General features: G+C 43.7%; 1 protein-coding gene across 1 annotated transcript in view; it reads left to right on the forward strand.

Moving 5' to 3' along the window:
- Helz (helicase with zinc finger) overlaps positions 1 to 15,723 on the forward strand; it is a 124,633-nt gene that overhangs the window by 16,759 nt on the left and 92,151 nt on the right. The window contains exons 4-5 of the mRNA XM_051179515.1: positions 5,236 to 5,463; positions 8,275 to 8,311. Of these exons, the coding sequence (XP_051035472.1) occupies positions 5,254 to 5,463; positions 8,275 to 8,311 (247 nt within the window). The 5' untranslated portion in view covers positions 5,236 to 5,253. The remainder of the gene's footprint in view (positions 1 to 5,235; positions 5,464 to 8,274; positions 8,312 to 15,723) is intronic.

Consider the following 15,723-nt stretch of genomic DNA (forward strand, 5'->3'; position numbering starts at 1 on the left):
TGAAAACTGTTTTTAAAATCATGCACAGAAACAAAAAATAAAATAAATCTTAAAAAAAGGTAAGGGCTGGAGAGATGGCCTTAAGTTGTAAGCCAGACTGTGTCTCAGAAACCCAGAAACCAGGGCTGGGGAAATGTTTAAGTGGATAAGAGCATTTTCCTGTTCTACCAGAAGACCCAAGTTCAAGTCCCATAACCCTCATTGGGTGTCTCCCTATCTCCTGTAACTCTGGTCTCTGGCATCCAACAGCTCTGGCCTCCCCAGGTACCTGCACTCATGGGTACACATAATTCAAAAGAAAAGGTGAAAATACTTTTTCTCTAGACAGTGTTTCTCTGTGTGGCTCTGGGTAAAAACACTTTTAAATTACATTTATTAGGTTAGAAGACAACTTGCAGATGACTCCTCCTTCCCCCATGTGGGTCCCAAGGATCCAATTCAGCCTGGACTTCAAGCACCTGCACATCTTAGCTGTCTTGATGGCCACTTTTAGTTACTTTATTTTGGGACAGGGTCTTACTAAGTTGCCTAGGTTGTCCTTGAACTTGCTTCTTAGCCCAGGCAGGCTCTGAACTTGGCATCTTTTTTGCCTCAGTCTCCCTAGTATCTGGATCTGCCATACCTTTCCTTTCCTGTTATCTGTCTATGTATCTATCAGCTTTTGACTGAGATGGATTTTGTTCCTAAGGAAGATATTTGTGAGTGTCTAGAGACATTTTTTATTATTATAAGTCTAGAGATGTGCGGCTGGTGTCTAGTAGGAGGAGGCTGGGATGCTGTTTAATAGACTGCTGTACACAGGGCAGCTCTCTAGCCAGTCCCACATATTTCTGATGCACACTATAAGTTAGTGATTGTCTTGGGACAATCCACATGCCTGTGCCTCCCTTTTTTATTTATTTACTTTCATTTTATGTGCATTGGTGGTTTGCCTGCAGGTCCGTCTGTGTGAGAGTGTCAGATCTTGGATTTGAATAGACAATTGTGAACTGCATGTGGATGCTGGGATTTGAACCCAGGTCCTCTGGAAGACCAATCAGTGCTCTTAACCACACCACAGTCCTTATTTTTTTATGTTAGAAGATTTAATTTAATTTATAAAAAAAGAAGTGGTGGTGGTGGGAGGCAGAGGCAGGGGGATCTTTGTGAGTTTAAGGCCAGCCTGGTCTATAAACCAAATTTCAGGACAGCCAGAGCTACACAGAGAAACCTTGTCTTGAAAAAAAAAAAAAAAAAAAGGAAAAAAAGTGTTAACATTCAACATGTTAAGTGTAAACATTTAAAACCATGTTTTGTTTTTAGTTAAAAATTCCATTGAACTGGGGAGAAGCTCAGCCGATAAAGTGCCTGTCTCACCAGCAGGAGGATCTGAGTGAAAGCCAAGTGTGGCAGTGTGTACTCGTTATCCATTGTTGTAAGCAGAAACAAAGCCATGGAGGTGTTGGCCAGCCAGCCTATCCAAATGATAAACTCCAGATTCAGTGAGAGACCCTATCTTAAAGTGGAAACTGGATGTAGTGACGCATGTCTTTGCTTTTGCTTTTTCCCTTTCAGTTTTTCTAGACAGGCTTTCTCTGTGCAGCACTGGCTGTCCTGGAACTCACTCAGTAGACCAGGCCGGCCTCGAACTCAGAGATCTGCCTGCCTCTGCCTCCTGGGATTAAAGGCGTGGACCACCACTGCCTGGCTACATCTTTGTTGTTTGAGACGGGGTCTCATGATATAACTTTGGCTGTCCTGGACATTGTCACAGATTAGACTGGCCTTGGACTCATAGAGATCCACTAGATTTTGCCTCTGGGGTGCTAGGGTTAAAGTCGTGTGGCACCAGGTTGGCTATGGTGCATGTTTCTAGTCCCACCGCTAAAGTGGCAGAGGCAGAGGCTGCAGTGATGGCTCAGTGGTTAAGGGTGGTTCCTGTTCTACCAGAGGAGCCTGGTTCATCCCTAACATACATAGTGACTCAAAACTGACTGTAACTCCAGACCTGGGGAATCAGACACCCTCTTTTGACTTCCATGGGCACCAGGAGAAACTTCCATAAGTTGTTAATAATAATAATAATAATAATAATAATAATAATAATAATAATAGCAGAGGCAGATGGATCTCTGTGAGTTCAAGGCCAACCTGGTCTACAGAGCGGTCCATTAGGATTACATAGTGAATGTCTCAAAGTTTGAGAGACGTTGAGGAAGACACCTGATGTTGATCTCTAACCTTCATATGCCTTTACATACATACACATAGGCACAAAGCACACAGGCAAATTACAGATTGAAGTTAGGGATGATCTTGCACCTGACAGTTACTGATGATGCCCTTTAGATTCTTCTTATCGTGGCCCTTCAGTGCTGTGTCTTCTGCATTACTGACAGTGTGGAAGGAAAAAGGCTGCGGCTACATCTGGTGCCTCTCATCCTGCCCTGCAGTTGACAGCTACAGAACAGCTTATTGAGGACAGGTTGTCAAGATTGGAGCTGGGGATGCAAGCCAAGAGCATTTCTGTGAGCTGAGGCGGTGGTAGGACAGATAAACTCCATGAGGCCAACAGGGAGTGTGGAAGCTTTACAGAGCAGAAGAAAGGCTAAGAGAGTTAACAAGTGAGGTTGGCAGGAGCTGGCCTTAAAGCAGTATTGTAACTGTCACGTCTTTTTAAAAAAATTTACTTCTGTTTTATGTGTGTTGGTGTTTTGTCTGCATGTATGTCTGTGGGAGGGTGTCAGATTCCGTGGAACTCTGATTACAGACAGTTGTGAGCTGTCGTGGGTGCTGGGAATTAAACCTGGGTCTGCTGGACTAACAGCCAATAATACTCTTAACTGCTGAGCCATCTCTCCGGCCCCATGATCCTTACTTCTTACAGTTACTTCTTACAGATTGTGTCAGGTTTTGGTTTACTGAGTGATAGAATTTGGAAAAGTATGTTTGAATTTTGCTGTCTATTTTACTTATTACATGTATGTATCATCTGTATTATTAGTGTGAGCATATGCTATGGTGCTCTTGTGGGGGTTCGATGATAGCTTTTGGAAGTTGGTTCTCTCCTTAAACTGTGGGATACATGGGTCAAACAAGTTGTTGGGCTGTCCCAGCAAGCACCTTCACAGGCTGAGTCCCTTTCTTGAACTATATTTAGCAGTTTTCCTCTCTGTCTTTCCCCATGTTTTTAATAACTTGTGTATTATTGGTCAGAGTTCTCTAAAGGAGCAGAACTGATAGAATGAACAAATATATATGGACTTGTTAGAGTGACTTACAGGATGTTGTTCAAATAGTCCAGCAATGGAAAGGGCAAGCATCCAGTAGTGCACGAGACTCTGTCTCAGGAGTCCTGGTCTGGTGCTGGAGTCAGGGAAGTCCTGGTGAGGTGCCAGTCTTCAGTTGGAATCTTGAAGAAGTAGGTTCTAGCACCAGCAAAGGATTACCTCAGCAGCGGGAGAGATGAATTTGCTGGTGAGAGTGAGGGCAGAAAGCAACGCCTCCTTCTTCCATGTGTTTTTTTAAGGTAGGCTGTCACCAGAAAGTGTGGCCCAGGGTTAGGGTGTGTCCTCTGATGTCAGTTGATCCAGATTTAGGGTGGGTCTCCCATCTCAAATAATCCAGCCAAGAAAAATTCCTCACAGGTATGCCCAGCTGCTTGGGTTTTAGTTAATTTCAAAAACCTATTTTTAAAAAGATTACTTTTTAAATAAATAGTCTTACAGAGCACATATGAGGTCAGAGGACAACTTCCTGGGAGTTGGTTCTCTCTGTTATGTGGCTTCTTGAGATGCAACTCCAGTTGTCAGGGTTTTCCACTGAGCCATCTCACGGGCTCTCGGCTCCTGTGCACTCCTCCTGGTGGTCAGTGTTTGTCATCTGTTCTGCTAACCAGTTCTTCTTAGGATTGATACTTGATAGGTTACTTCCTTCCTTCTTCATAGTGTTGGGAATCAGATTCAGAACCTTGTACATGCTAGCCATGTGCATGCATGCTAGCCATGTACATACCAGTCCCTGATAGGGTCCAACTTTGTTTACAGCTTGTCCTTCATGTGCTGTCACTGGTGAGTAGAACCCTCATTTCTCACCGTATTTGATCCAAAGCTCCTTCTCCCCCTTCGGGCATCTTGTGTTTAGTGTGTGGGTTATTTCCTCTCTAGAGTTCAGCTGAATGCTTCCTCTTTACACTTTAAAAAATTAGGTCTGTTTTTGTGGGTACATATATAGAGGTGATAGGAGAGCTTGTGGAGGTTGGTCCTACCACGTGGTTGTCAGAGATTGGCAGGTCACCCCAGGTTGGGTGGCAAGTGCTTTAGCCACCGAGTCCTTTAGTTCATCTAAACTCTTGTCCCTGCAAAGCTGTCCTGTGTAGAGTGAACTCTTGCTCACTTCTTGAGCCAGCTCGGGCCTCAGATGGAATGAGTCTGATCTTTGGCAATTTGTGCTTTGGCTCCTTTGCTGCTAACCTGCAATCCTGGAAAGCAGTGACCTCACGCTCCATCTCTATGTGTGAGGCTGTTAGCCTAGGGCCTGGCTCTTTGGGAATGTGGGCTGAGTTGAAGTAATGCCCAGCTTGAACTTTGGCTAGTCGTTTTTTTGAAGGGTGTGAAAAGATCCTACTTATATGGGCTTTGATTTTTCTGCAACTGCAGAAGACTCAAGAGAGGCTGACACTTGAAGGTTTACCTAGGAAACGTTTCTGCTCCCTTGGTAACAAAAATGGAATCTTTTTATTTGTCCTTTGTGGCATTCATTTGTTTCACTTATAAAGAATTTGATTCTGGCTGCTTATGGTGGGTGTTTCAGCCTGGAGCTTAGGAAAGAGTTCATAAAATATACGTGTTAGATTTTACACTGTCCACAGCTGCTGTTCAGCTGCCATGACCAGAGGCTCGCTGAAGGAGGCGCTCTGCTGGGCATTCAGCTGGTGGGGATGGGGATGGGGCTATAGTATAACTAAGTCTATTTCATTCCTTGTTTTAAACAAATGCCCTTAAGATTTATTATTATTTATAAACTTTTTTGCCTATGTGTATACACTTGTATGTTCACTACATGCATGTAGGTACCCAAAGGAACCATCAGATCCTCTGCAACTGGTATTACAGATAGTTGTGAGTTGCCCAGGAGCTGAACCGAGGTCTTGAATTTGGGTCCTCTGCCAGAGCAGCAAGTGTTTTTAATTGCCGAGCCATCTCTCCAGCTCTTTACTAAGTCTTTAAATCACACCCGCCCTTCTCTCATGTTTAGGATTTTTGTCCCTGAGTCATGGAAGACAGAAGAGCTGAAAAGTCATGTGAACAAGCATGTGAGTCATTGAAGAGGCAGGACTATGACATGGCCCTCCAGCACTGCACGGAGGCCCTGCTTTCTCTTGGCCAGTACGCCATGGCAGACCTTGCAGGGCCGTGTCCATTAGAGATAGAGCGCATCAAGATCGAGAGTCTTCTCTACAGAATTGCCTCATTCTTGCAACTGGTGAGTAAATGCTGTTGGTGTGTTGAAAGCGGAGTTTCGATTCTGCCTGGTCCAGCAGCCCACATTGGGTGCCATTTGAAGACAATTTCTGTCCTTCAGCCTTTAATCCCAAATAAACACACAGAGGCTTATATTAATTATAAACTGTTTGGCTGATGGCTCAGGCTTCTTATTGGCTACCTGTCTCTTAATTATTAGCCCATTTCTATTAAACTATGTGTTGTCATGAGGTTGTGGCTTATCTGTGACACATGTTACTGCTACGGTAACATCTCCCTGTCGACTCTCTGCCTTACTCTTCTCGGCCTTCTAGTCTGGTAGCCAAGCCTATATTTCCTGCCTGGCTACATCTTGCCAAAACAGCTCTATTCATCAACTAATAAGAAAAACATATGTTCACAGCATACAGAAGGACATTCCCCCATCAGTATACCAGTGGAGAGTGTTATCTACCAGTGTAGAACCAAATGCTGACCACTTCCTGTACAAATCAGCTAATTTGGGCCTGAACAGATAAAAATGTACCTGGTGATTGCTGAATATTCTCAGTGGCAATAACTGATCTTAAACTTTAAAATTGTACTATGGCACTCACCCATTTAGTATGTATTTATTGAGTACAAGCTGTGTGACAGACAGAGAGAGGTCCCTTCTTCCTGTTAGTGTCCAGTAGAGGAGTGATTGACCCGATGGCTGCTGTAGATGACTGCACACTAGGGACAGCGTGCTGAAAAGGGAACCGCTCAGGGGCCAGGGAGCTGTGTTGTTGAGATGGGTTCCCGCAGGTTGGTGAGGTCAGCCTAACGAGAAGAAGGTGATAAGAAGGACGGAGAAAAGGGTGTGCCCTGTGGGAATCTGGAGGAAAGGGACCCTGATGCAGAGGCAGCTCAGCTGGCCAGTGTGACTGGGGGAGGGTCTGTGAGGGGGAGAGGGAAAAGGGTAGAGTCAGTGGGGTCTTGTGGGGCCTTCTGAGTCATTCAAAGGAGCTCTTTCTCTTTGTGAGGTGGGGGCTGCCGCAGTGGCTGAGCAGGGCACTGGGATTTGGTTCACCAGGAACTGGACTGGTGTTTACACAGACCATTAAAAAAGAGATAGGTGCGCCAGTGTGTGCCTTCAGTCTCGGCACTTGGGAGGTGGTGGCAGGAGGAGTGACATGAGTCTGAAGTCAGCCTGGTCTACAGAGAGTTCCAGGACAGCTAGGCTGTGTAGAGACCCTGTCTCAAAAACGAGAAGAAAGCAGACCGACGACGACAAGGAATAATAGCGTGTGCAAGGGAACTCCTGGGGACTTTGGAATGATCAAGGGCTGAGGGGACAGAGGTGGCAGAGTTCTGTTAGTTTTTAAGAGCAATGCAGGAGTCCAAGACAGGAGCAGGTTTCCCGGCACTGCGAATGTAGGGAATGGGGAGCTCTGTCATGTGAACCCTGACATTGTGTTTTTGACTGAGCCCTTAGAAAACTGGCATTTCCTTCAGCTGCGGTGAGGAGGTTGTATGTAGGGAGCAGGCTTGTTAGCTTAGTTTTGAACCTTCAGAGTTCGAGGTGTCATCGAGCCGTCCAGCTGCAGATGAAGAGTAAGTGCATGGGTAAAGTGTTGGAGAGAGGGATTAAGAGTTTATGGGGGTACAATGCTAGTTAGCACCCAGGGCTTGGTGCAGGTCATCAGGGAGAGGGCTAAGGGCTTGGGATGATGGTGCTGAAAGGTTGGGGAGAAGGAATACACAGATAGCTGGGATAAGGAGAGAGAGCCGTAGTCCATGCAGCTAGGTGGGGAAAATGAGATATTCACTGGTGTCAGTGGCTACCTCTAGAGATGTGACAGTGAGTCTGTAATAAGTGGTACAGGTCAGGGAACAGTTGCTCATACTGGATGCAGTGGAGGTCACTGGTGGCTGTGATGACAGTAGCCCCCTTGGATCAGTGGGGGCTGTCTGACTTAGAGAGAACCTGGGAGAGTTGGGGAAGGAACGCTCTATGTTTTTCTTCCTTCGGACACTGTGTAGCCCTGCTGACCCGAGCCTCTCTATGTGCAGCAGGCTGGCCTCCAAGTTGTCATCCTCCTGCTTCTGCTTCTGCCTCTTGGATGAGGGTTCACAAGTGTGCAGAGCCAATTCTGGAAAGTTCTGCCACAGGAGACACCAAAGAAAAGGAGCCAGTGGAGGAAAGAAATCACAAGTCCTGTCCCCCTCCTCTTCCCCCAGCCCTAAGACAAGATTTCTGTGTGTAGCTCTGCATGTCTTGGACTTGCTCTGTAGACCAGGCTGGTCTCAGACTCACAGAGCTCCACTTGTGAGTGCTGGGCCTAACAGTGTGCACCACCCTGCCTGGCTCAGTCAGAATGGTTTTTTTTTTTAAGTTGGGAAAAATAACAGCATGCTCGTTTGGGAAAGAATCAGTGGGAAGGAGACCATCAAAAGGTGCGGGAGAGTAGGTGCCTGGTGGGTGGAGCCCTCGTGGAGACAGAGGGTTGGTTTTAGAAAGGGGTAGTGTCTCTGGGGACAGGTGTGAGGAGAGGGTGCCGAAGGAGGTAGACTCAGCTGTGACAATGGGACCTCTGTCAAGCCATTGGCGTGGGAAGAAGTGTTGCAGGAGATGGTGGCCGAGAACTCTGTGAGAGTGGGAGAGTGGGGTGTTTGGTTCTTGTGTGAGGAGGTAACCATCAGAGACCATGGATGTGCTCTCCCCGTAAGGGCTAGCCTGACAGCGTTTGTGGGTCTCCTCAGAGAACGCTGAGCTCCTGTGTGCTAACAGTTTAACAGTAGCCTTTGAAGTATGTCATTTCACCTTGTGTCGTCTCTTTTCTTTTTGTAGAAAAACTACGGGCAAGCTGACGAGGATTGTAGGCATGGTATGTTTAAAAGATGGCACCCTTTTCTGATTTGAGGATTTTTAAAAATTATATGATTGAAGTTTAAGTTTCTTTATTAAATTTTCATTTGCCAATTCCAAAAGCAACTGTTATGTTAAAAAGCCTATGTTACCGTGGTACTTACTGATAGATTGGGTTGATGTCTTTCCTGCCGTGACAGGCATATACCAGGTGAGCATGTGAGCATGAATGTTGACAGTTTTGTCCCCATGTGTCTCTTCACCCTCACTCCCTCAAGGGGAATTGATAGTGAGTCGTTTTAAAATGTGTCTGTAACTGTCGTGTTTAAGAAATGCAACACACGTTCATTAAAATGGTAAGTGTTGTATGTTCAAAATATCTATCTTTTTTTTTTTTTTTTTTTTTTTTTTTAAACAAATCAGAGTATTTTCCTTAGAGGTGTGGTTAGCAAGCTCTGAAATGCTCTTTCCTGTTTGCTTGTGGCTGGGAGTTGAGACCAGTAGTATGCACACTCTCCGAGTGCTCGTTGTGTGGGGATCAAGTCCTCTTCCTGGCTGTTGCTGCATCTCAGTAGGATGATTCCAGGAGCCTGTGGGTGGAGGGTCAGGGGAGGGTCAGGGTGCCTTCCTACGCCCTCCTGCTGGGCGGTTTTGCACAGCTCAGTGGCCTGGATAATATAAAACATGTTTCATTTATGCAGAACTGGTCCTTGAGGCTGAGGTGTTTGACATATTAAATTTTTCTTTTTCATCCTTACTCCTTTGTGTCAAAATATTAAAAAAGAATCAAGTATTTTTATTTTATACCTTACCAAGCCATGTTACATACTCCTGTGGTAGGTACATGGACCATAATTTAGACATTTTTCGTTAATGGTCAGTGGCCTTTCTGTGGACCTTGCAACAGAATTGTAGTTGTTTGGGTCTTAAATTAGAATTAGAGATATCCTTGTCATCTTTGGCACTTTCTAAAAACCAGAAAGCAGACAACAATGTCAGATAGTATAGAGAATTGTGATGGGCCTCTTCTGCCTCCCCTGGAGTAATGGTGGGCTAGTATGCTTACCTTTACTATACTGAGAAACACAGGTGCTTATAACGCATAAATCGTTTTTTTTTTTTTTTTTTTTTTTTTTCTCTCCTTTAACAAATAATTTTCAATGGGGACTGGAGATAGGGCTTAGTAGTAAGAGGGCACATGTTGCTTTTACATAGGACCCAGGTTTGATTCCCAGCCACACAGTGGCTCAAAAACTCATGTAACTCTAATCCTAGGGACCCAACACCCTCTTCTACCTCTGTGGCCACCAGGTCACATACATAGTTACATGGTACACATATATACATGTATGCAAAACACTCAGCACACATAAAATTAAATAAAATTTAAAAGCCCTAAAAAACAAAAAACAAACAAACAAACAAAAAAAACCCCCCCCAAAAAAACAAAAGAGAATTTGAACATGCTCATCACATGGTTGTTTACCTACCACCATAGTGTGGCTGTCTTTCCAAGTTAATGCTAATGCAGTGCCTCCAATTCATGGTAGATGTCCCTTGTGTGGGTGTTCTGTGACATACTCAACTTATTTCCTGAACTGATGAAGCTCTAGCAGGTTCTGGTTTGTTCTTTGTCCTTATAACCCACCCGATAATAAACATTCTTGCTTATTGTTGCCTTTGCTTTCATGCCTTTTCTTGAGAGTTGGCTTCCTGGATTAAGGAGAAGGGGAACTTATGATTCCTTTAAAAAATTTTTTATATATTTTTACTTTATGTGCATTGATGTTTTGTCTGTTTGTATGTCTGTGTAAGGGTGTCCGGTTTCCTGGAACTGGAGTTATAGACAGTAATGAGTTGCCATGTGGGTGTTGAGAATTGAACCTGGGCCCTCTGGAAGAGCAGCCAGTTCTTAACTGCTGAGTCGTCTCCCCAGCCCTGTATTTGTGATTTTTATGGACACTTTCGCTTACAGTTTGAAATGTGCTCGCCCTTTGCAATACGTACAAATGCTCCTTGCACTCTCACCATGCCAAACCAAGCAAGTTCAAAACTTGCCCATCTCTGTGTAAGAAATGGTCCCCATATATTTAATTTGACTTTCCTGAGTTCTTGAGAAATTGATAGTCTATTTATTTGAGAAATGTGCAAACAAAGGCCCCAGAAGATTACATGGCATATGAAAAGTCATGGAAAAGTAAATGTTGATGAGGGAAAAATTTATTTTTACTTACAATGTTTCTTTACATAGCCCTGACTATCCTGGAATTCCCTACGTAGACCAGGCAGGTTGTCCCAGATACTTAGTATCTGAGTTTATTGGCAGCCTGGTCTACATAGTGATTTCCAAGCTAGCCAAAACTATATAGTGAGGCCATGCCTTAAAACAAACAAAGGAAACAAAACCCAGATTAATTGCCGGGATAGAAGTTTAGCCATTTCAAAGATGCAGTTGGCATGACTGGATATGTGAATCCACTGTGGTGTCTGTAGGCAGGTAGAAGGCAGGTTGGAGATGCATTCTGATCTTTGACCCTCTACTCTTAGTTCTGGGATTCTGTTCCCAAGTAAAATTACAAATGAAGGAGGAAATTGTATCCACACTGGTGTTCACTGAAATGTATGTAAAAGTGAGAAGTGGGCTGGGCGTTGGTGGCACACACCTTTAATCCCAGCACTCAGGAGGCAGAGGTCTACAGAGCTAGTTCCAGGACAGGCTCCAAAGCAGTATAGAGAAACCCTGTGTCGAACCTCCCCACTCCCCCCCCCCAAAAAAAAAGCGAGAAATGCTTGGCTTTCAGGGAGGAAGGGCTTCATTCATTATAGTCTCTGTGTTTCTTACTCCTTTTAGATGACATGAAACAACTCGGAAGCAGTCCTTTGGTGTTTTTTGTTTGTTTGTTTTTTTTCACCCAGAGACAGGGTTTCTCTGTTTAGCACTGGAAGTCTTAGAACTCCCTCTTCAGACCATGCTGGCCTTGAACTCAGAGATCTGCCTGCCTGTCACCACCAAGTGCTAGAGTCAAAGGCATGGGCCACCACTGCCTGTTGGAAGTGGTCTTTTTATATGTGCAAGTGAGTGTGAGCATTTGCATGGAGGCAAGAGGTTGACGTCAGATGTCTTCTCTGGTTTCCTTTAATTTTTACTTTGGGAATGTGGTATTTTACTGAACCTGCAGCTCATTGATTGGCAAATCTGGTGGCCAATAGGCTCCTCAAATTCTCCTGTCTGTGCTTCCCCGTCTCACCAGCATTGGGGGTGCAGACAGCTTTTATACATATGTGCTGAACTCAGGTCCTTATACTTGTGTAGCAGACATCCACCCACTTAACCATCTTCCCAGCCCCTATTTATAAAATTTGTTCAGAAGCACCTCTTGGCTAAGATTACTCATGTACTGTAGAATTCTGATTTTATATATATTTTATCGATTCTCAGTAATGTTACTTTTGTGTAAAATATGTATGTATGGCTAGACAGTCAGGTAGCTAACAAGCAGGAGGAATCTCTGGGTTCCTGTTAATCTGTTACTTTGCATAGTTATTCTGAGATGCTCTGAGGCTAGGTCTGGAGAGCTCCGTTGGAAGTGTCTCATTCTAATGCCTTCCTGTTTGCATTTTACATAATGTGACATTCATTCTTCTGTTGTTGGGTTAGTTTTCATTATTTTGTATGTGTATGTGTGTAATTTTTAAAGAAATAACAGCTAGCCAAAAGTACATTGAGTTTGTTTGATATATTATGTTGTATTGAATATTATTGCCAACAGTTACTGCAACAAACATGTGACAGTGCCCTTCAAATTTAATTCCTACTTTATTGAGAAACATCACAGAGTATTTTTTATTTTTGTGACAGTCTCTGGCTGGCCTATAACTCCCTATATAGACCAGGCTGGCCTTGAACACACAGAGATCCACCTGCCTCTCCTTCTGAGAGCTGGGATTAAAGGCGTGCGCCACCACTGCCTGGCTGGCCTATATTTTGAAATATTTTAAAGTAACTATAGATAGTGAGATAACTACCTCTAAATGTTTCAATATGAGTCTCTGAAAACACTGCATAGCCACAACATTTCATTAGTATAACAAAATTGACACTATTTTTTTAATACTGTTTGAGATCCAGGCCATAATCTGATATACTTGGTTGCTCCTAAAGTATTTTTATTTCATGTGCATTGGTGTTTTGCCTGCATGCATGTCTGTATGAGGTCATCAGACTCCCTAGAACTGGAGTTACAGACAGTTGTGAAGTGCCATGTGGGTGCTGGGAATTGAACCTGGGTACTTTGGACTACTGAGCCATTTCTCCAGCCCCCCTAAAATATTTTTTGTAGTTGATTTATTTAACTGGAATTCAACAGAGTTATAAAGTCTTCAAAGGTGAAATTCTGCTTTAGAGAATAGCTTCTGATACTTCATACAAATGGATAAGTACTATGTCTCAGTTAAAAAAAAATATGAAGTTTAGAAAATAAAGTACATAGACAAGAGTTCATGGCTTTTAGATCCAAACTCGGGGTGCTGTTGGGCTCAGGCCATGAAGCCAGTGACCACTGGTTAAGTGATGTGGTTAAAACAGGATAGGAACACTTCACAAAATGATTATAATGCTTTGAAATTTTTATTATATGGGAAACTTAGAATTTTATTAAATTCATTTGTGTGTGTGTGTGTGTGTGTGTGTGTGTGTGTGGTGTGCGGTGTGCGAGGTTATATGGGTGCTACAGACAGGCTTGGCGTCAAGTACTTCTACACGCTGAGACATCTTGTTGGCCACTTAGGATTTTCTGTACTAACAAATTGAACTAATGATATGTGATATTTTAGATGAAGCCTGATTATTAGAAGATTATTAGTATTATTATTAGAAATCTGCAGGATGTACAGTTCGGAAACCTCAGCCAAGATTTTCGTCAAGCTAAAAAAAATCTACCATTGCAAGTTTATGTTAAATGATGCTTGGTCTGAGAAGCAAGTGATGTTGTGACCAGCATCCCCTGTCAAGTGGCTAGAAATTGACAGGTGACTGGATGAGCCTTACATGGTTTTTCTGGGGGAGCTCTTGACATCTTTAATGACTTTTTGGTTAACTATAGATACATAGTCTTGGACTCAACCATCCCATTATAGTGTGTTGGCTTTATGGTGACAGAAAAGCAGTAAGGATCTGGTAGAAGCTGTGCTTTGAAGTTTGGCCTTTTTCAGGGCTACTGTTGTGTGGTCTGATACCCTTATCATGCTGGGCAGCAACAATGAGTTACAGCTCAGTTTGCCCAGGGTCATGAGGCAAGTGTATTGTGTTGCTATTGTTGCTAGCTGGGCTATTTGGGAAGATTGGTGCTTTTCTGTGGTGGTGGTGGTGGTGGTACAGACCACCAAACCCAGGGCGCAGTGTTCGACAAGCATTCTGTAGCTGAGCCCTAAAGCCACTTAAAACATTTGTTTTTCATGGTGTGTGTGTGAGAGAGAGAGGGAGGGAGGGAGGGAGAAAGACAGGGAGAGAGAAAGAGAGGGAGGGAGGGAGGGAGGGAGGGAAGGGAGGGAGGGAGGGAGGGAGTGCCTGCTGAGCCTGGCAGAAGGTGTCAGATCCCTGGAGCTATAGCTGCAGGCAGTTGTGAGCTGCTGACATGGGGGCCGGTTACCCAACTCAGGTGCTTTGCATGAGTAGTATATGTGCTCTTAACCACTGAGCTGTCTCTCCAGCCTTTAAATATACTTCAAAAAAATTCTTATTAGCATATGTTAATTACACATAGTAATGGATTTCATTATGACAGCTTCACATGTGTATCATATTCACTCCCATTTCAGTCTCTCATTTCTGCTGATTCTTTTCATCTTACTGACTAGTCCCCTTCCATGTTCATGCCATTTCCCCCCATGGGTGAGGAATTATTTACAGAAGCGTAGGCAATTTATCAGATTGGAAACAGTTAAATGCACTTTTGGTTTACATTATTTTCAATTTGCATTGAGTTTATCAGGTTGCAGCTACATTGTAAGGCAAGGAGAATCTGTAGTTTTTATAGTAATTAAAAGGCTTTGTAATTAAAAGGGAAAATATTTAGTTAGTAGGATAATAGTATTTAATTATAGTATCTCAGGTCAGGCCCTCTGAAATACATTGTTTTATTTAATCCTGTTGTCTTCTCAGTTGTATAGCTGTGGAAACAGGCTGTATGTGATGAATCAGTTCGTTTAAGGCCCAGAGCCAGTTGTGAGCAGGCCTGTGGCTTTGATGTGAGACTTTGTGATGGGAAGTCATGCTGCTGTCTGGGTCCACATCTATTGTGTGTCTGTACATCAGGCTTTCACAGACTTAACAACCACAAAACCCCAAAACCAACCAACCAACCAAACAAAACATCGAGAAAGAAATGAAAAGCTGGAAGCTCTAAATTTTTTGTATTTATTTTGTTATCTTCAATGTGTATGTATGTCTTGGACACTGTTCTATTGCTGGGAAGAGACACTGTAACCAAAGTACCTGTCATAAAAGAAAGCATTTTATTGCTGGCTGGCTTATGGTTCCAGGGATTTAGTTGGTAATCATAGTGAGAAGCATGGAGGCAGACGGCAGAGATGGTGCTGGAGAAGGAGCTGAGAGCTACACTCTGAGAGATTCGAGGCTTGACATGGAGCTCTGAAATCTCATCTCCCCCCCCCCCCCCCCCCAGTGATACACTTCTCCTACAGGCCACACTTCTAATCCTTTCAAATAGTGCTGCTCCCATGATACCCTTGCATTCAAGTCTATGAGCCTATGGGGGCTGTTCTTACCAAACCATCACAATGTGTGTGTGTATGTGTATGTTACTTGAATACAGGTGTTCATGGAGGTTAGAGGTACTGGATCCCTTAGGGTTCAAGTAGTCTGCTGCCAGACATGGTGTTGGGAGCCGAACTTGGGTCTTCTGTAAGAGCAGCAAGTTAAGAGCAAGTAACCTCCCTGGGTGTCTTTGTAGGCCAGGCTAACATCAAACTCAGAGACCTTTGCCTGTTTCTGCCTCCCAGGATTAAAGCCCCTGACCAAGAGCAAGTATCCCTAACCCTGAACCATTTCCCTGAACTGTATTTTAGTGTCTGGCTAGTCTGGCCTGCTGCCGAGCTACTTATTGGGATGTACCTTTCTCATCCTCAACAGCAGGGTTACTGGCATGTGTGGCTATTCCTGGCTTTTATGTGGGTGCTGGGGATTTGAACTCAAATACTCTTGCTTTCACAGCAGGTTACCTTCTGAGCTACTTTTCCAGCTGTCTTTTAAAGAAGACATTTCTTGAACACAAACCTTTTTTTTTTCTCCAATAGGAATTTAGAATGTAAATCTTTCTATTTGAAATAAGTATAGGTTGAGAAGAAGTTGCTAGGAGAAGTTGCCTGTATGCCGCACATACTTTTCCTTGATGGTTTTGACTCCTTAGTACA

Source organism: Phodopus roborovskii, unplaced genomic scaffold (genome assembly GCF_943737965.1).
Source record: "Phodopus roborovskii unplaced genomic scaffold, PHOROB, whole genome shotgun sequence".
Classification (NCBI taxonomy): Eukaryota; Metazoa; Chordata; class Mammalia; order Rodentia; family Cricetidae; genus Phodopus; species Phodopus roborovskii.